Source organism: Canis lupus, chromosome 22 (genome assembly GCF_003254725.2).
Source record: "Canis lupus dingo isolate Sandy chromosome 22, ASM325472v2, whole genome shotgun sequence".
Classification (NCBI taxonomy): Eukaryota; Metazoa; Chordata; class Mammalia; order Carnivora; family Canidae; genus Canis; species Canis lupus.
In genome coordinates, this window is record NC_064264.1 from 4396562 (window position 1) to 4410577 (window position 14016).

Here is a 14016-nt window from a genome sequence, read left to right on the forward strand (position 1 = left end):
TCCCTTTGCCTAATATAGTTAAATTAGTATCCCATGGCACAAAGTAACAAAAAAGGAATTAGAGATCCTTTGCCTCTCCCTGGTCATGCTTTTTAATAAAGGCCATCAACTCATTTATCCTTTCAGAATGCATTGACTGAGGACCTTCCATTAGGAGATACCATGCTTGGTCTTGGAGGTAAAGAGATGTCTAAGAAGTTCACCATCTAATAAGGAAATATGTGTGAACAGCTAAATTATCAGTCACACATTTCATTCAACAAACAGATCTAAGCACTACGTGTGTGACAAACGTGGTCTTCACCCACAGGCAAGCTGAGACTTGATAGAACAGAAAGCTTCTGACGGTGCCACAGTCTTTGCCTTCCCCGAGGAAGGAGAGCGTGGAAAGCTTGATTACTGTAAACCAATGATTAGCCTTGTTTTTCTTTTTGGGTTTTTTTTTTTAAGATTTTATTTATTTATTCATGAGAGACACAGACAGAGAGGGAGAGACACAGGCAGAGGGAGAAGCAGGCTCCATGCAAGGAGCCCAACGTGGGACTCGACCCCGGTACTCCAGGATCATGCCCTGAGCCAAAGGCAGGCGCTCCACTTCTGAGCCACCCTGGGGTCCTGATTAGCCTTGGTTTTAATGCTCAAATACCTGGTATGTTTTAACTCTCAATCAATCCTCTGCGCTAGGTATTATTTTTCCCTATTTACAAAGAAGGAAATTAAGGCACTGGGATTCAGCAGCTTAGTCAAGGTCACCCAGGTAGTGAGTGGCAGCAGTGGGATTCAGGGGACTTACCTTCTGAACTGAGGCCTGACAACCGAGTAGAAATTGCCAGATGGATACTAAGAGGGGGTGAGAGCATTCCAGACACAGGCAACTGCAAATCCAAATGCTTTAAAACCCGCGAGTTCGTCTGCATGTAGGCTGCTTGCAGAAGAAATCAGGAGTCCAGGCCTGGGGAAGTGGGAGCAAGGACGGGAGTTGGGTCCTACCAGGGAGAGGCTGAAGGAATGGAAGCACAGGTTGATGGGAGCGATGTCGCTTTTGTCTTAAGGACACCAAACAGGAGGCTTAGTAGAAGCGTCACTAACGTGAAGAACATTAGTTGGGTTAAGCACGTTGGGTTAAATATTTAATGCCCTCATTTTAGTTTGACTACCATCCTGAGGGAGGTACCCCTATTATCCCATTTACAGGTGAAAACACAGAGTTTTTTTTTTTTTTTTTAAGATTTTATTTATTCATGAGAGACACAGAGAGAGAGAGAGAGAGGCAGAGACACAGGCAGAAGGAGGAGCAGGCTCCATGCAGGGAGCCCGACGTGGGACTCGATCCCGGGACCCCGGGGTCACGCCCTGGGCCAAAGGCAGGCGCTCAATGACTCACCCAGGCGGCCCTTGAGAACACAGAGGCTCCAGGAAGACTTAAGGACCAGGGTCTACTGTTTGACTTACAGAGCTGGGTTTCAAGACTAAGGAGCCTGGGCTCCCAGGGCATACCTGGAGGGAAGGGGGGAGGGGCACGGGGCGGATCCTCCCCCCTACCCCCCCACCCCCCGGGAGGGAGGCGCTGCAGCCCAGAAGGCAGGTGGGACCTGGGCTAGAGGATGGGAAACCCGAGTGCACGCAAGTGGCAGTGGACACTAGGCCCCCGCAGGTGAAGGAAGGGGGTGCGGCTGGAGCCACGCTGAGTGCACCCACCCAGGGGAGGGGTGGAGAGATGCCCCAGGGCCCGGGCAGGTGGGGGGGCGGGGGGGGGATGCGGAGGCCCCAGGTGGGCAGCTGGGTATGTAGAGGGGAGCGGAGAGGAGTTACCCGAGACGGGGCCCAGCTTGGTGCAGAGACGCGGCGAAGCACGCAGGGAGCAGATCTGGGGCAGCCCTAGGTGGGGCTGGAACCTAGGAACCCCCCGCCATGGGGGCGACACTCCTCAGTGGGGTCGGAACAGACCCGGAGGCCCGGTGTCTGCACCTGCACCCGCGGGCGCAGCTCCTGGTCCCCAGCACGGCGGGGGGGGGGGGGGCTCAGATCCTCTGGGAAGCTTCTCCTCCACGTGTGAGGCTCCGACTGAATGAGCCCTCAGGCCAAGCGCTTCCAGGGAAGACTAGTCCGTTGCACGGTATATGCTTTTAATAAGTTTCCAAAAAAAAAAAAAAAACCAAACAGCCCCGGTGCCGATACTTAGGGGGGCGCCCCGGTGCCTGAGCGCCCAGCCCCGCCGCCGCCGCCCCCCGCCCCCCGCCCCTGCGCCCCCCGCCCCCGCGCACCTGCCCCGCCTCCGCGTCAAACGCCGTCTCTCCAGCGTCTCACATTAGAAAAAAGACAAACCCACAAACTTCCCCGGGTTAACGTGGAGCCGAAAAGAGAAACAAGGGTGGGGGTGGGGGGTGGAATGAAAACCACTAGCCCCCCGCGGGGCCCGCCGCCCCGGCTGAGCCGCCCCCGCCGTCTGACCCGCGGACCGAGGGGGAGGGCGGGGGGCGCGGGCGGCCTCTGGGCGTCCCCCCCGCGGCCACGGGGTCCCGCGCTGGGCTCGCGTCCGCGTACTGGGAGGGGCTCCCCAAGGGAGCCCACGGGGGCGGAGGGGGGCGGAGGGGGGCGGGGGGGGGCGCCGGGCTGAGCCCTGGGCGGGAGGAGGGGGGTCGCCGGGCTGAGCCCTGGGGGGAGGGTACCGGGTTGGGCCCACGGAGGGGAGGTAGGGGGGAGTGGTCGCGGGGCTGAGCCCATGTGGGCGGGGGGGGGGGGTCGCCGGGCCGAGCCCTCAGGCCGGGAGGGGGGAGTGGTCACCCGGCTAAGCCCTGGGGGGGAGGGGGCGCCCAACTGAGCCCGGGGGGGCGGGGGTCACGGGGCTGAGCCCACGGGAGGGGAGGAGGGGGCGCCCGGCTGAGCCCACTGGGGGGGGCGGAGAGGGGTCGCCGGGCTGAGCCCTGGGGGGGAGGGGGGAGTGGTCACCCGGCTGAGCCCGGGGGGGGGGGGGGGGGAGGGGGGAGGGGGCGCCCAACTGAGCCCGGGGGGTGGGGTCACGGGGCTGAGCCCACGGGAGTGGAGGGGGCGCCGGGCTGAGCCCTGGGGGGGGCGGAGGGGGGCGCCCGTCTGAGCCCTGGGGGGGTCACTGGGTTGAACCCAGCGGGGGAGGGAGGCCACGGGCTGAGCCCACGGGAAGGCGGGCAGTGAGTGGTGACCCGGCCGAGCCCAGGGGCGGGGAGGGGAGGTGGGGATCTCCGGGCCGAGCCCACGGGCGGGGCGGGGGCGGGGGTGGGGGCGGGGCGGGAGCCCGCACGCCCAGACCGCGCAGGGCTGCAAGCGGCTCCACTCGCGCCTGCAGTTTTTGAAGTCAGCAAAACAGAAATCCAATTACCGCCCCATTATGCTGCGTGACGCGGGCGGAGCAGGGCCCGCGCGGCGGCCTCAGGAGCAGGGCAGCTGCCGCGAGCCGCGGGACGGCGGAGCCGGGCTCAGGTGCGGCCCCCGGGGACGGCCCTAAGCGCCCCGCCGCGTCGCATCTCCGAGCGCACCTGCTTGCTCTCCGGCTCGAGACGGCGCGCGGCCAAGACGTTCCCAATGTCAAGGAGGATTTCCCCGCGTGGGAAGTTGTCTGCCCCTGTTTGCTCGCGACTGCTGCTCTCCTCCTGCGCACCGGGCACGGTGCGAGCCGCAGCTCCCGACGGCGGCCGCGGCGGGTGAGCCCCGAGGCGGGGACGGCGGCCCCGAGCACCTGCCGCGACCCGGGGTGTCCGGACCTGCGGGTCCCGGAGCCGGTGGTGCCCCCGCCCCCCCGCCCCCCCCGCCCCCCCCGCCCGGGAGCGCAGCCGTGCCCGGACTGCGGAGGCCCAACCAGTGGGGCCAGCGTCACCGGCAGACCGAGGCAGAGCCCATGGGACGCCTGGAACCACAAAACTTTTCTTTTCCGGCCGGGATCCCAGCGTTCTTTCTCCCTGAACGCTCGAAACTCTGCAACGTCTGTGTTAAAAAGTTCAGTCTGCTTTTTTTGACCTTGCTTTGAAGGAAAAAAAAAAAAAAAAAAAAAGGAAAGAAGTGAGACCCAACAAGACTCCACTAACGTTGTGAAGGAAGGAGATCCAAAGAGTCCCTGCAGTTCAGCTCCCGGGGGGACAATGGGAGAAAGGAGGCGACCGCAGGAGCCCAGCAGGTGCGCCCGCTTCCGTGTGACAGAGACAGGGGACGGGGAGATGCATGGCCAGCCGAGGCTCTAACTTGTTACTTTCTCTGGACTTCGTGTGCTACGGATTCCGGCTGAGACATGGATGTCCTCTTTGAGGATAATGCTCCTTTGAGCCCAACCACCAGCTCCTTAATGCCGTCAAACGGGGACCCAAGGCTCTACGGCAACGACCTGAACGCTGGAGACGCGAACACTTCGGATGCATTTAACTGGACAGTGGATGCAGAAAACCGAACCAACCTTTCCTGCGAGGGCTGTCTCTCGCCACCATGCTTCTCCCTACTTCATCTCCAGGAAAAAAACTGGTCGGCTCTGTTGACAGCGGTCGTGATTATTCTGACCATTGCTGGAAACATACTCGTCATCATGGCAGTGTCCCTAGAGAAAAAGCTGCAGAACGCCACCAACTATTTCCTGATGTCACTTGCCATAGCTGATATGCTGCTGGGTTTCCTTGTCATGCCCGTGTCCATGCTAACCATCCTATATGGTGAGTGGCAGCAGCCTCCCAGCTGTACCCGCCGGGTACACGCAGCATGTGCATGCTCCGAGCAGATGAGCCGGGCCCAGGGGCCCAGCTGACCACCAGGGTTTATTTATAGACCAGGGGCTCCCCTGTCACACTACTCCAATCTCAAAGTGAGCTTGCACGTTCGAAAAGCTCAGACAACCTATTATCACCGGAGAGTGTTGTGCTTTGGGACAAGGACACTGTAACGTAGTCACTTTAAGTGCCCCCGACAGAGTCGTCCGGCAGTAATTTATCTGTCATCCTGAAGCCACTTGCTTTCCGCCTCTGTGTATGCCCAGATCTTCCAGCCTTCAGGACAGAACAGGTGGTTGTTGTTGTGGTTGTGTCTTTGTCACACACAGTTTTCAGCACTTCTAAAGGAGTAGGTAAGACCTTCCCAGGTCCCTGGGAACACTAGTGGGACACAGTTGGGTTTAATGCTAAGATATGCACCCTCTGCCTTAGAGTGAATGAATTATTCCGGCTTCTGCTGTCCCCCCTCACCCCCCAGTAGCTAATTTGGAAGTTTGCCTTTGAATGACCCCCTCAACTCGTGGAGAATAACCATCTCCCATCAACTCCCCGCAGTGTGTCTGGGAGGAGGGTGGAAACCGGTGAGGAAGGCACTGATGAGTCCTGCGCTCTCCACCAGCCCGGGGACAGTCAGACCCCTCAGCAGGGAGCAGAATGCCATGCTCTTTTCCAGTTATGAGCAATACAGCCTGATTTCTTTCAAAAAGAACATTTAGGGAGGGGAAAAAATATATTTAGGCTGCTGACACAGGCCCGTAGCCGTCACCCGGAGCTAGAAATGCTTTGTAAGAGCTGGGTCTTGGGGGGCTCAGAATACACAGGTGTATGCATCACCCGAGCGAGCGGAGAGGAGGAGGGGGGTGCAGGGGGGAAGGAGAGGGGCAACGGGGAGCAGGTGCCGGGTGCACGGGGTGGAAAGCGCTCCAGGCAAGGCCAGCCCCCCCTCCCTGCTGCACTGCTCAGCCTTCACCCCAGAATGATTTCATCAAATTCGCCTGTGGTTCCCAGACACGCCTCCTAGACCTCACCGCCGCGTCCAAGGCAAAGCCCGGGAGTGGGGCCTGGCTCCCAGGGGCCCCGGAAGGGCACCTAGACCGCTGCAGGGGGGATGGGGGGCCGGGCCGCGGGGGGCGGGGGGGCGCGACCCCGGGGCAGGTGAGGAGCAGAGGCGGCGAGGCCCGCTCGGGGTGCAACGGCGCCCCCTGGCGGCGGGCGCTCGGCAAGCGGCGAGTGGCAGCGGGAGCCGCGCCCCCTCCCGGGACCGCCCCCCACCCACCCCAGCCCGACTCCCGCAGACCTGAGCCCCAGGGCCGACCTCCGCTGCGAGCTCACCGAGGGCGGCGAGGCTCTCGTTTCAGCTCAGGTTTGTGCGTGTGGGTGGGTGTGCAAATATAATCAGAGAGAAGGGCCTTAAGCTAGGACAGCGTGCAGGATGCAAGCCTAAGCCTAGCTGGGGGCACTCGGGAGATGGGTCTGCAAACGCAGGGGTCGTCCAGCCTCGTGGGCCTGGGCTTGTGTAAAGAAACGGCGACGCTCTGTGACCTGCCCTGTGTCAGGTGCTCGGTGCAGCATGCTCGCTGGCGCGGCCACCAAAACACTTTGGGTTTGTGGGACCCCTTGGTGCCCCTCTACATCAACGACAGGGCACGTAGCATATGCATCGTGCACCCGCCTCCTGTGGTGCTTCGCGTATTGGCATCCTCGGGGAGCTTTGGAATACTTGGGGCCCAGCTCTGCCCCCCTCCTGAGCACCGGAGGAAAAGCGCTCCCGCTGATTCCAGAGTGTTACCCCCGGGCCAGCAGCCCCACCCGCAAACGTGTTAGAAATGACTCTCTCCTGCCCCACTGCACAGTCCAGAATCACAACCTCCGGGGGGGGGGGGGGGCAGCAGCACCATTTTATTTTATTCTATTCTATTCTATTTTATTATTTTATTTTATTTTATTATTTCATTTTACTTCATTTTTTTACTTTATTTTATTCGTATTTTATTTTATTTATTTTATTTTTATTTTACTTTTACTTTATTTTTTTTACTTTTACTTTATTTTATTTTATTTTTTATTTTATTTATTTTATTTTATTTTTATTTATTTTATTTTACTTTTACTTTATTTTTTATTTTATTTCATTTATTTTATTTTTTATGTTATTTTACTTTTATTTTATTTTTATTTTATTTTACTTTTACTTTATTTTATTTTTTATTTTATTTTTATTTTTTATTTTATTTTACTTTTACTTTATTTTATTTTTTATTTTATTTTATTTATTTATTTATTTATTATTTTTTATTTTTGTTTTATTTTACTTTTACTTTATTTTTTATTTTATTTTTATTTTTATTTTATTTTATTTTTTATTTTATTTTTATTTTTTTTCTTTTAATAATACATTTATTTTTTTATTGGTGTTCAATTTGCCAACATACAGAATAACACCCAGTGCCCATCCCATCAAGTATCCCCCTAAGTGCCCGCCACCCAGTCACCCCCACCCCCCGCCCTCCTCCCCTTCCACCACCCCTAGTTCGTTTCCCAGAGTTAGGAGTCTCTCATGTTCTGTCTCCCTTTCTGATATTTTCTACCCATTTCTTCTCCCTTCCCCTCTATTACCTTTCACTATTATTTATATTCCCCAAATGAATGAGACCATATAATGTTTGTCCTTCTCCGATTGACTTACTTCACTCAGCATAATACCCTCCAGTTCCCTCCACGTCGAAGCAAATGGCGGGTATTTGTCATTTTTATTTTATTTATTTTGTTTTTTCATTTTATTTTATTTTATTTTATTTTTATTTTATTTTATTTTTATATTACTTTATTTTATTTTATTTTATTTTTATTTTACTTTATTTTTCATTTTATTTTATATATATTTTATTTTATTTTATTTTATTTTATTCTACTTTGTTTTATTATTTTCCAGCAGCACCATTTTAAGACCCTGTCTAGGACACTCAGATTTGCTAAAGTTTGAGAACCACTGCTCTTGAACACTTATGACGACAAGAGCACCATACTTTTCTGCGTGGGTTTCACCCACACACATACACACACACACATCCACCGAAATCTGAGCTAAATACCTAAAGCTTTATGTAATTATTTTTCCAAATAAAAATATTCCCAATCTGGACTTTTTAATCATTTATTTATTCACATCAACAGCATTTGAGAGACCATCAAATGACATCCCCGTGTGCGCAGTTCTAATGAGTAAGAGGTGGGCTGAACCCCAGGGAACCCAAAGTACATCAAATATGTGAATTGAGTACAGGCGCTGCCCTGCAAGAGGCACTGTAATAGAGGGGCTCAAAAGACAGCGGGACTTCTAACTCATTAAAAACAAAGAGAAAAGGTAGATGCTACGGGACACAGGAAGAGAAATCCCGCAGACAGCCCAATTTTTATTTAGCACAACACACTGGCTTCATTCCAGCCACCAGAAATTTCTTAAACCCTGTGTTCTTCAGCGAGTGTGATCTTACCATACTTAGGTACAATTGTTTTAGGCTCTTTAAAATATTGAAGAGTCTCATGTTGTCCTTTGCCACCACCTGCGCCTCCCCCCTCCATGGAAACCCTCCTGGCAGGGTGGGTTCCGCACACCGTGGGCCGCCCCAGGTCCCTCACTGACGCTAACCTTCCGCATCACAGGTTACCGGTGGCCTCTGCCTAGCAAACTGTGCGCCGTGTGGATCTACCTGGACGTGCTCTTCTCCACGGCCTCCATCATGCACCTGTGCGCCATCTCGCTAGACCGCTACGTTGCCATCCAGAACCCCATCCACCATAGCCGATTCAACTCCAGAACTAAGGCATTTCTGAAGATCATCGCTGTCTGGACCATATCAGTGGGTAAGTGGGGACAGAACTGCAACGGGGGGCGGGGGGAATGACCATTCGCGCCTTCCAAAGAGACTCGTTCTGTTTTGTGGCACTAAAACCTGACACGGTGACTATGGGGGTTTTGTGGTCATTGCCGCAAGGTAGGTTGTACTGTGGCAATTAGCAGATTTGCTGTAGGAAGAAAAAGTCTATGAAGGTCCCTGGCCCGCAATGTAAGGCTGCACAGTTAAGAACAGGTACACCTACAGAGCCAACCTGGGGACTGTCTGTGCTGTGGCCACTTCCAAATGCTCTGCACCCCCATCTCACACCTTCAGATTCACTACTCTAACCCCTGAGCTCCCCCAGAGACCTCCTCGTTTATCATCACTGGACTGGTTGTCAATTCAAAACAGCAGATCCTCATGCTGGAGGATACACAGCTTCTGGAGGCCAGAGAAGGTACCAGGTGCCGTGACACAGAGGGAGAAGGTGAGGACGGAGGGGCAAGGCCCCACAGGCATTTCTGCCTGCCCAGTACCTCCTCCTGTTATGTCACCACACCCCAGAAGCTTCCAGCACACTTCACTTACTGAGTACACATCCACCTCTCACCAGGATTGACCTTCTGTCAATATTGCTTGTCACCCAACAAGCAGGAAAGCCCAGGTCATGGAAGCCAAAGGGACAGCTCCCAGGTAGCTAAGTCAATGGCACCTGTCACCTCCGGAGGCTTGGTTTATAACCAGAAGTTCCCTGGGGTTTCTTCTCAAGCTGCAAAGCTTTTTGGCCAAGAACACTGCACCTGCTTATGACCACAGAGATACCAGCATCTACTGACATGACAGATCGCAGGAGTTGACACCAAAAACGGAGTCCACCCCCAGCTTTGTAATAAAAATCCAGTTAACAACAGACACACTAGGACATTTGGTGTGTTTCAGTTCCTGTTGTTTGCCTTGCTGCTGAAGAGGTCCTCTGTGGAGTCGGTAGCTCCATTTTTTTTAAAGATTTTATTTATTTACTCATGAGAGACACAGAGAGAGAGGCAGAGACACAGGCAGAGGGAGAAGCAGGCTCCATGCAGGGAGCCTGACGTGGGACTTGATCCCGGGTCTCCAGGATCACACCCTGGGGTGAAGGAGGCGCTAAACCCCTGAGCCACCCAGGTTGCCCAATAACCCAAGTAATTTTTATGAATGAGCAACAAGTGAAATGGGGTCCGGCCAGTGAAATGATCTCCTCAAGACCCCACAGCTTGGAAATAGGACAGTGCTCATTTTATGACAGAAATGCTAGTGGTTGGAAGACCTTATGCTTATTTGATCGGTTAGAGAACCAAAGCATAGAGAGGTCTTGCAGCTTGCGGATCAGCTCTCCAACCAGTGGCAGGGCCAGGACCCCAAACCTCCGGCACCAAGTTCTTACTGTTGACTGACCGCCTACTTTAGGAAACCATCTCTGCTATACACACACACACACACACACACACACACACACACACACACGGTTTCTGGGCCTGGGCAATCTTGGGTTCATTCTAGTAGGAGCGAGAGAATGAAGCACTAGTGGCTCTCAATCCCAGCCACACCAAAGAATCCTTGGGGAGCATTGTGATTTAGTTGGTCCATGGTAAGGTGACCAAGGTGCAACCAGCAGTAAGGACCACCTCAACACATGTGTTTAGCAAAGGTGGGCAATCATGCAAATGAAGCAAACCATGCCATTGTCAGGTTTCTTCTAGTTTTACCCTTTTACGCTCTCCTGTTGGTGAGACAGACCGTGGGAGAGTCACCCATCTTTTACCTTCTGCCCTACTGACACCGGTTGCTCCATCTTAGGGTCAAGCTCAATAGTGCTACTAGTAAAAGCTGTTTCTGAGCCAAGACTACCAACCTACAGGGTCTAAGGCGCCTTACAGAAAAGAAACTGCAGATAAGCTGCACAGGGTGGCATCGCTCCACTCAGCTATCACTCCAGGAGACAGGCAGGCCGGCATGGATGTGGGGGGGCTAGCAGGAGCAGTCATCACCATCAACATAGCTACTGTGGTGCTTAGCACTGACTATACTAAGAGGAGTAGGATATACGTTTGGAGGCCTCCGGTGATGTGGTGGAAGAAGGCAGATAAGGAAACAAAAAAGCTGAGGTTACACAGGCTCTATAACCACGAGTCTGAGATATGAGACTGAAGAGATGGCCATTGGGAAAGGTTCAAAAAAAAAAAATTTCTACAAGAACCGGAAGGTGCTTAGCCCAAATATTCTGAATTTTCCTCTAGTGTTTCCATTTCTGTTTTACGTTTAGATACTTAGTCCAGATGGAATTTTGCGTATACAATCTATCATGTTCTTCTACCAATGTGTACAGTCTTTATACCATCTATTGATATATCAATAGACAGGAGAAACTCTTCGTTTTCTTGATAGATTTGAATTTGAACAGACCTTGCCTTCCTGAAATATATTCATAAATTAAATTGGTTTGGGATTACTTTGTTAGTTGGGTTATTATTCTTACAAGGTTTCTTTTCCTAGCTATAGTAAATAAATTTGGGTCATTACTGGTTTTTTTTCCCCACTGTGGTCTACAAATATTTAAGTAGGAATGTTCTTTTAAAGGTTATGTAGAACGTAGTTCTAAGTCTCTGTCCTCCTGGTACCTTTTCAAATATTATCTTTAATTATAACTCTAGGCTTTCTTCAGTTGCTATTTGCATCTTTTAGCTTATCTTGGGTTATTAGCTACGTACAAAGTTGAAATTATCTTTTATATTGATTCGTCATTATTAAATGTAATTCTTCTTGCCTTAATATCTACTTCATCTGATATTAGTAGAGCTATGCTTTGGGTTATCATTCTCTGAATATATCTTATTCTATCTTATTACTGTCATTTCTTTCTGATTTAATATTTAAAGTATATTGCTTATAAACAGTGCAAGTTTTTTAATCCAATCTTTATCTTTTAATTGGAAATTTTTTACTCCATTTATATTTAATGGAGCCCAGGTACATAGTATTCGGGTTTATAAATTCTATTATTCTTTCTATTGTCCCATTTATTCTATATTCTAGTTTCTATCCTTGCCTTTCTGTGGTCTGATCAAGAATTCATTGGTCTCCTTTATAAGCTTGTTATCCATTCTTTTAAATTCTCATAGTGGGGTCCCTGGGTGGCGCAGCGGTTTGGCGCCTGCCTTTGGCCTAGGGCGTGATCCTGGAGACCCAGGATCGAATCCCACATCGGGCTCCCGGTGCATGGAGCCTGCTTCTCCCTCTGCCTGTGTCTCTGCCTCTCTCTCTCTCTCTGTGACTATCATAAAATAAATTAAATTAAAAAAAAAAAAAGAAGAAACATTGTTTACAAAATAAATAAATAAATTCTCATAGTGATTTTTTTTTTACTTAGTAGTCTAACACGAATTACTTCTAACATTTCTTAAACAATGGAAAACTGTAGACTATTTTAACTTCATTTACCATGTCTTTTGTGTTTTTTCCTATTGTCTAATTTTAAGTACCCTTCTAAAACCTGTAGGACCTAAGAGTTCTAGTCACTATTTCCCACCTATTGACCCTTTCTGTTGCCATTCATTGCTTTGTCATTTCCATGATTCTGCCTGAGTTCAATACTCCTTACTTCTAAAGAATTTTAGAATAACCAGGTAGTTTTCTTTCAGTTTGCTGTTCTAAACATCTTTATTTTTGCCTTCATTTTAAGCAAATTTTTGCTTAATACACAATTCAAGGTTTCTACTTCTCCAACTATTTTTTAAGATTTTATTTATTTATTCATGAAAGACACCCAGAGAGAGAGAGAGAGAGAGAGAGAGAGAGAGAAGCAGAGACAGGCAGAGGGAGAAGCAGGCTCCATGCAGGGAGCCTGATGTGGGACTCGATCCGGGACTCCAGGATCACGCCCTGGGGCAAAGACAGGCGCTAAACCTCTGAGCCACCCAGGGATTCCCCTTCTCCAACAATTTAGAAGTGTTATTCCAAAGTTCTAGCTTATAGAATTTTGTTTGATTGTGAGAACTCAGCTGTCAGACCTACCAGTGTCCCTTAGAAATCACCATCTCTTGCCACCCTCTGCTGCTTTAGGATTTCTTCTTTGTATCTTAGCAACTTTAATGTGATGTGCATAAATGTGCTTTAGCTTTGGTTTTGCCCTGCATGGTGTTTATATCCATCCTTTGTTATTCAATGCTTTTGGTTAATTTAGCAACATTCTTGGCCATTATTTTTTCCAGTGTTACTTCTTCCACCTTCTCTCTCACTGACACGTTTCTTGGACTCCAGTTTCACAGATGGGAGAAATCTTACCCATGGTTATGCCTCAAACAACTTTTCTACATTTTTTCATCTTTAAGCCTTTAGTCCATCCAAGTAGTTTTATTCCTTTTTCTTCTGGATTAATCATCCTCACCCCACCTACTTATAATTTGCTGCTCAACAAATGTATTATAGCCCTAATAAGTCACTGTATTTCCAGTTTTAAAATGCCCATTTGATTGTATTTAGTTCTCTGGAATGATTCTCCATGTTTTCACCTGTTTTCTTAAATGTTAATCACAGGTGTCTAGATAGTTAATCACCTGGGATATTCTATTTTCTGGGGTCTTTTTCATTTTGGCTATTAGTATCCCTTGTATTTTTTTATTGAATATTGGACACTGTTTAAAAAAATGTGAATATTCTTGCTCAGAAAGAGGTGCTTTAGCGTTAACAGGCAGTTACAATAAGTGCCCTTAATCCAATCAAGGATGGAGTTTATTTAAGGCTGACTTTTCATAAACACTGGTGTTTAGTTTATCCTTACACCTAGGGTATATTCCTTCATGACCTCAGATGAAAGCCTGAGGTGTTCTCAGCACTACGAGACTGCTACTAACTCTTCAGCTACTCAGACTTTCAGTCTATCCCTCTAACAGACTGATAGATGACTAACCTGGGAAATAGTCTAATACCTTCTTTCTCTCTTCCCTTCACTCGAGAATCTTAATTCCTGAAATCCTGGCTAAGTATCCAGAACTCCAAATTTTGTTCTTTCTAAATCTTGGAGACAAGGTTTTGGGCCTTGAGCTCTGCTTTATTAGAAACTAGTATTACAGACCTCTTCCTCATTTGAGATTCTTCATTGCATCTTTCCTCATCTCATTTTTCTCCCATCTTTGTTCCTTTCATATTTTTACATTTTTAAAACACAATCTTCCTACCTCTGCCTTTTGAGAAAGAAATTCAGCCTGTCTATATCACTGTCATGATTGACAAAAATCACTTTTATTCTTCCCGTCTTCTACTTCAAGGATTTTCTCTGTAACAGTTCATTTTCCTTATTTCATGTGTTTACTGACTTGTATAAGATCATCCTTCCCTTCATCCCATGCTAATAAGTTTGAATTATTTGGCTTTTCTGTTCATTATTGCAGTTCCATCCCAAATCATTGCACTGATAT

The 14016-nt window shown here is 49.7% G+C and overlaps 1 protein-coding gene across 4 annotated transcripts in view; it reads left to right on the forward strand.

Moving 5' to 3' along the window:
* The first annotated feature begins 3794 nt into the window (after positions 1-3794).
* Positions 3795-14016, forward strand: part of HTR2A (5-hydroxytryptamine receptor 2A) — a 60417-nt gene continuing 50195 nt past the window's right edge. Inside the window, exons 1-2 of one of the 4 annotated variants that reach the window (XM_025478298.3) lie at positions 3795-4670; positions 8388-8588. In XM_025478298.3, coding sequence (XP_025334083.1) covers positions 4259-4670; positions 8388-8588 — 613 coding nt within the window. In that variant the 5' untranslated portion in view covers positions 3795-4258. Of the gene's footprint in view, positions 4671-4702; positions 5078-6000; positions 6088-8387; positions 8589-14016 lie in introns of those variants that run through there. The other 3 variants (XM_035704635.2, XM_035704634.2, XM_035704636.1) reach the window with 3 other exon arrangements.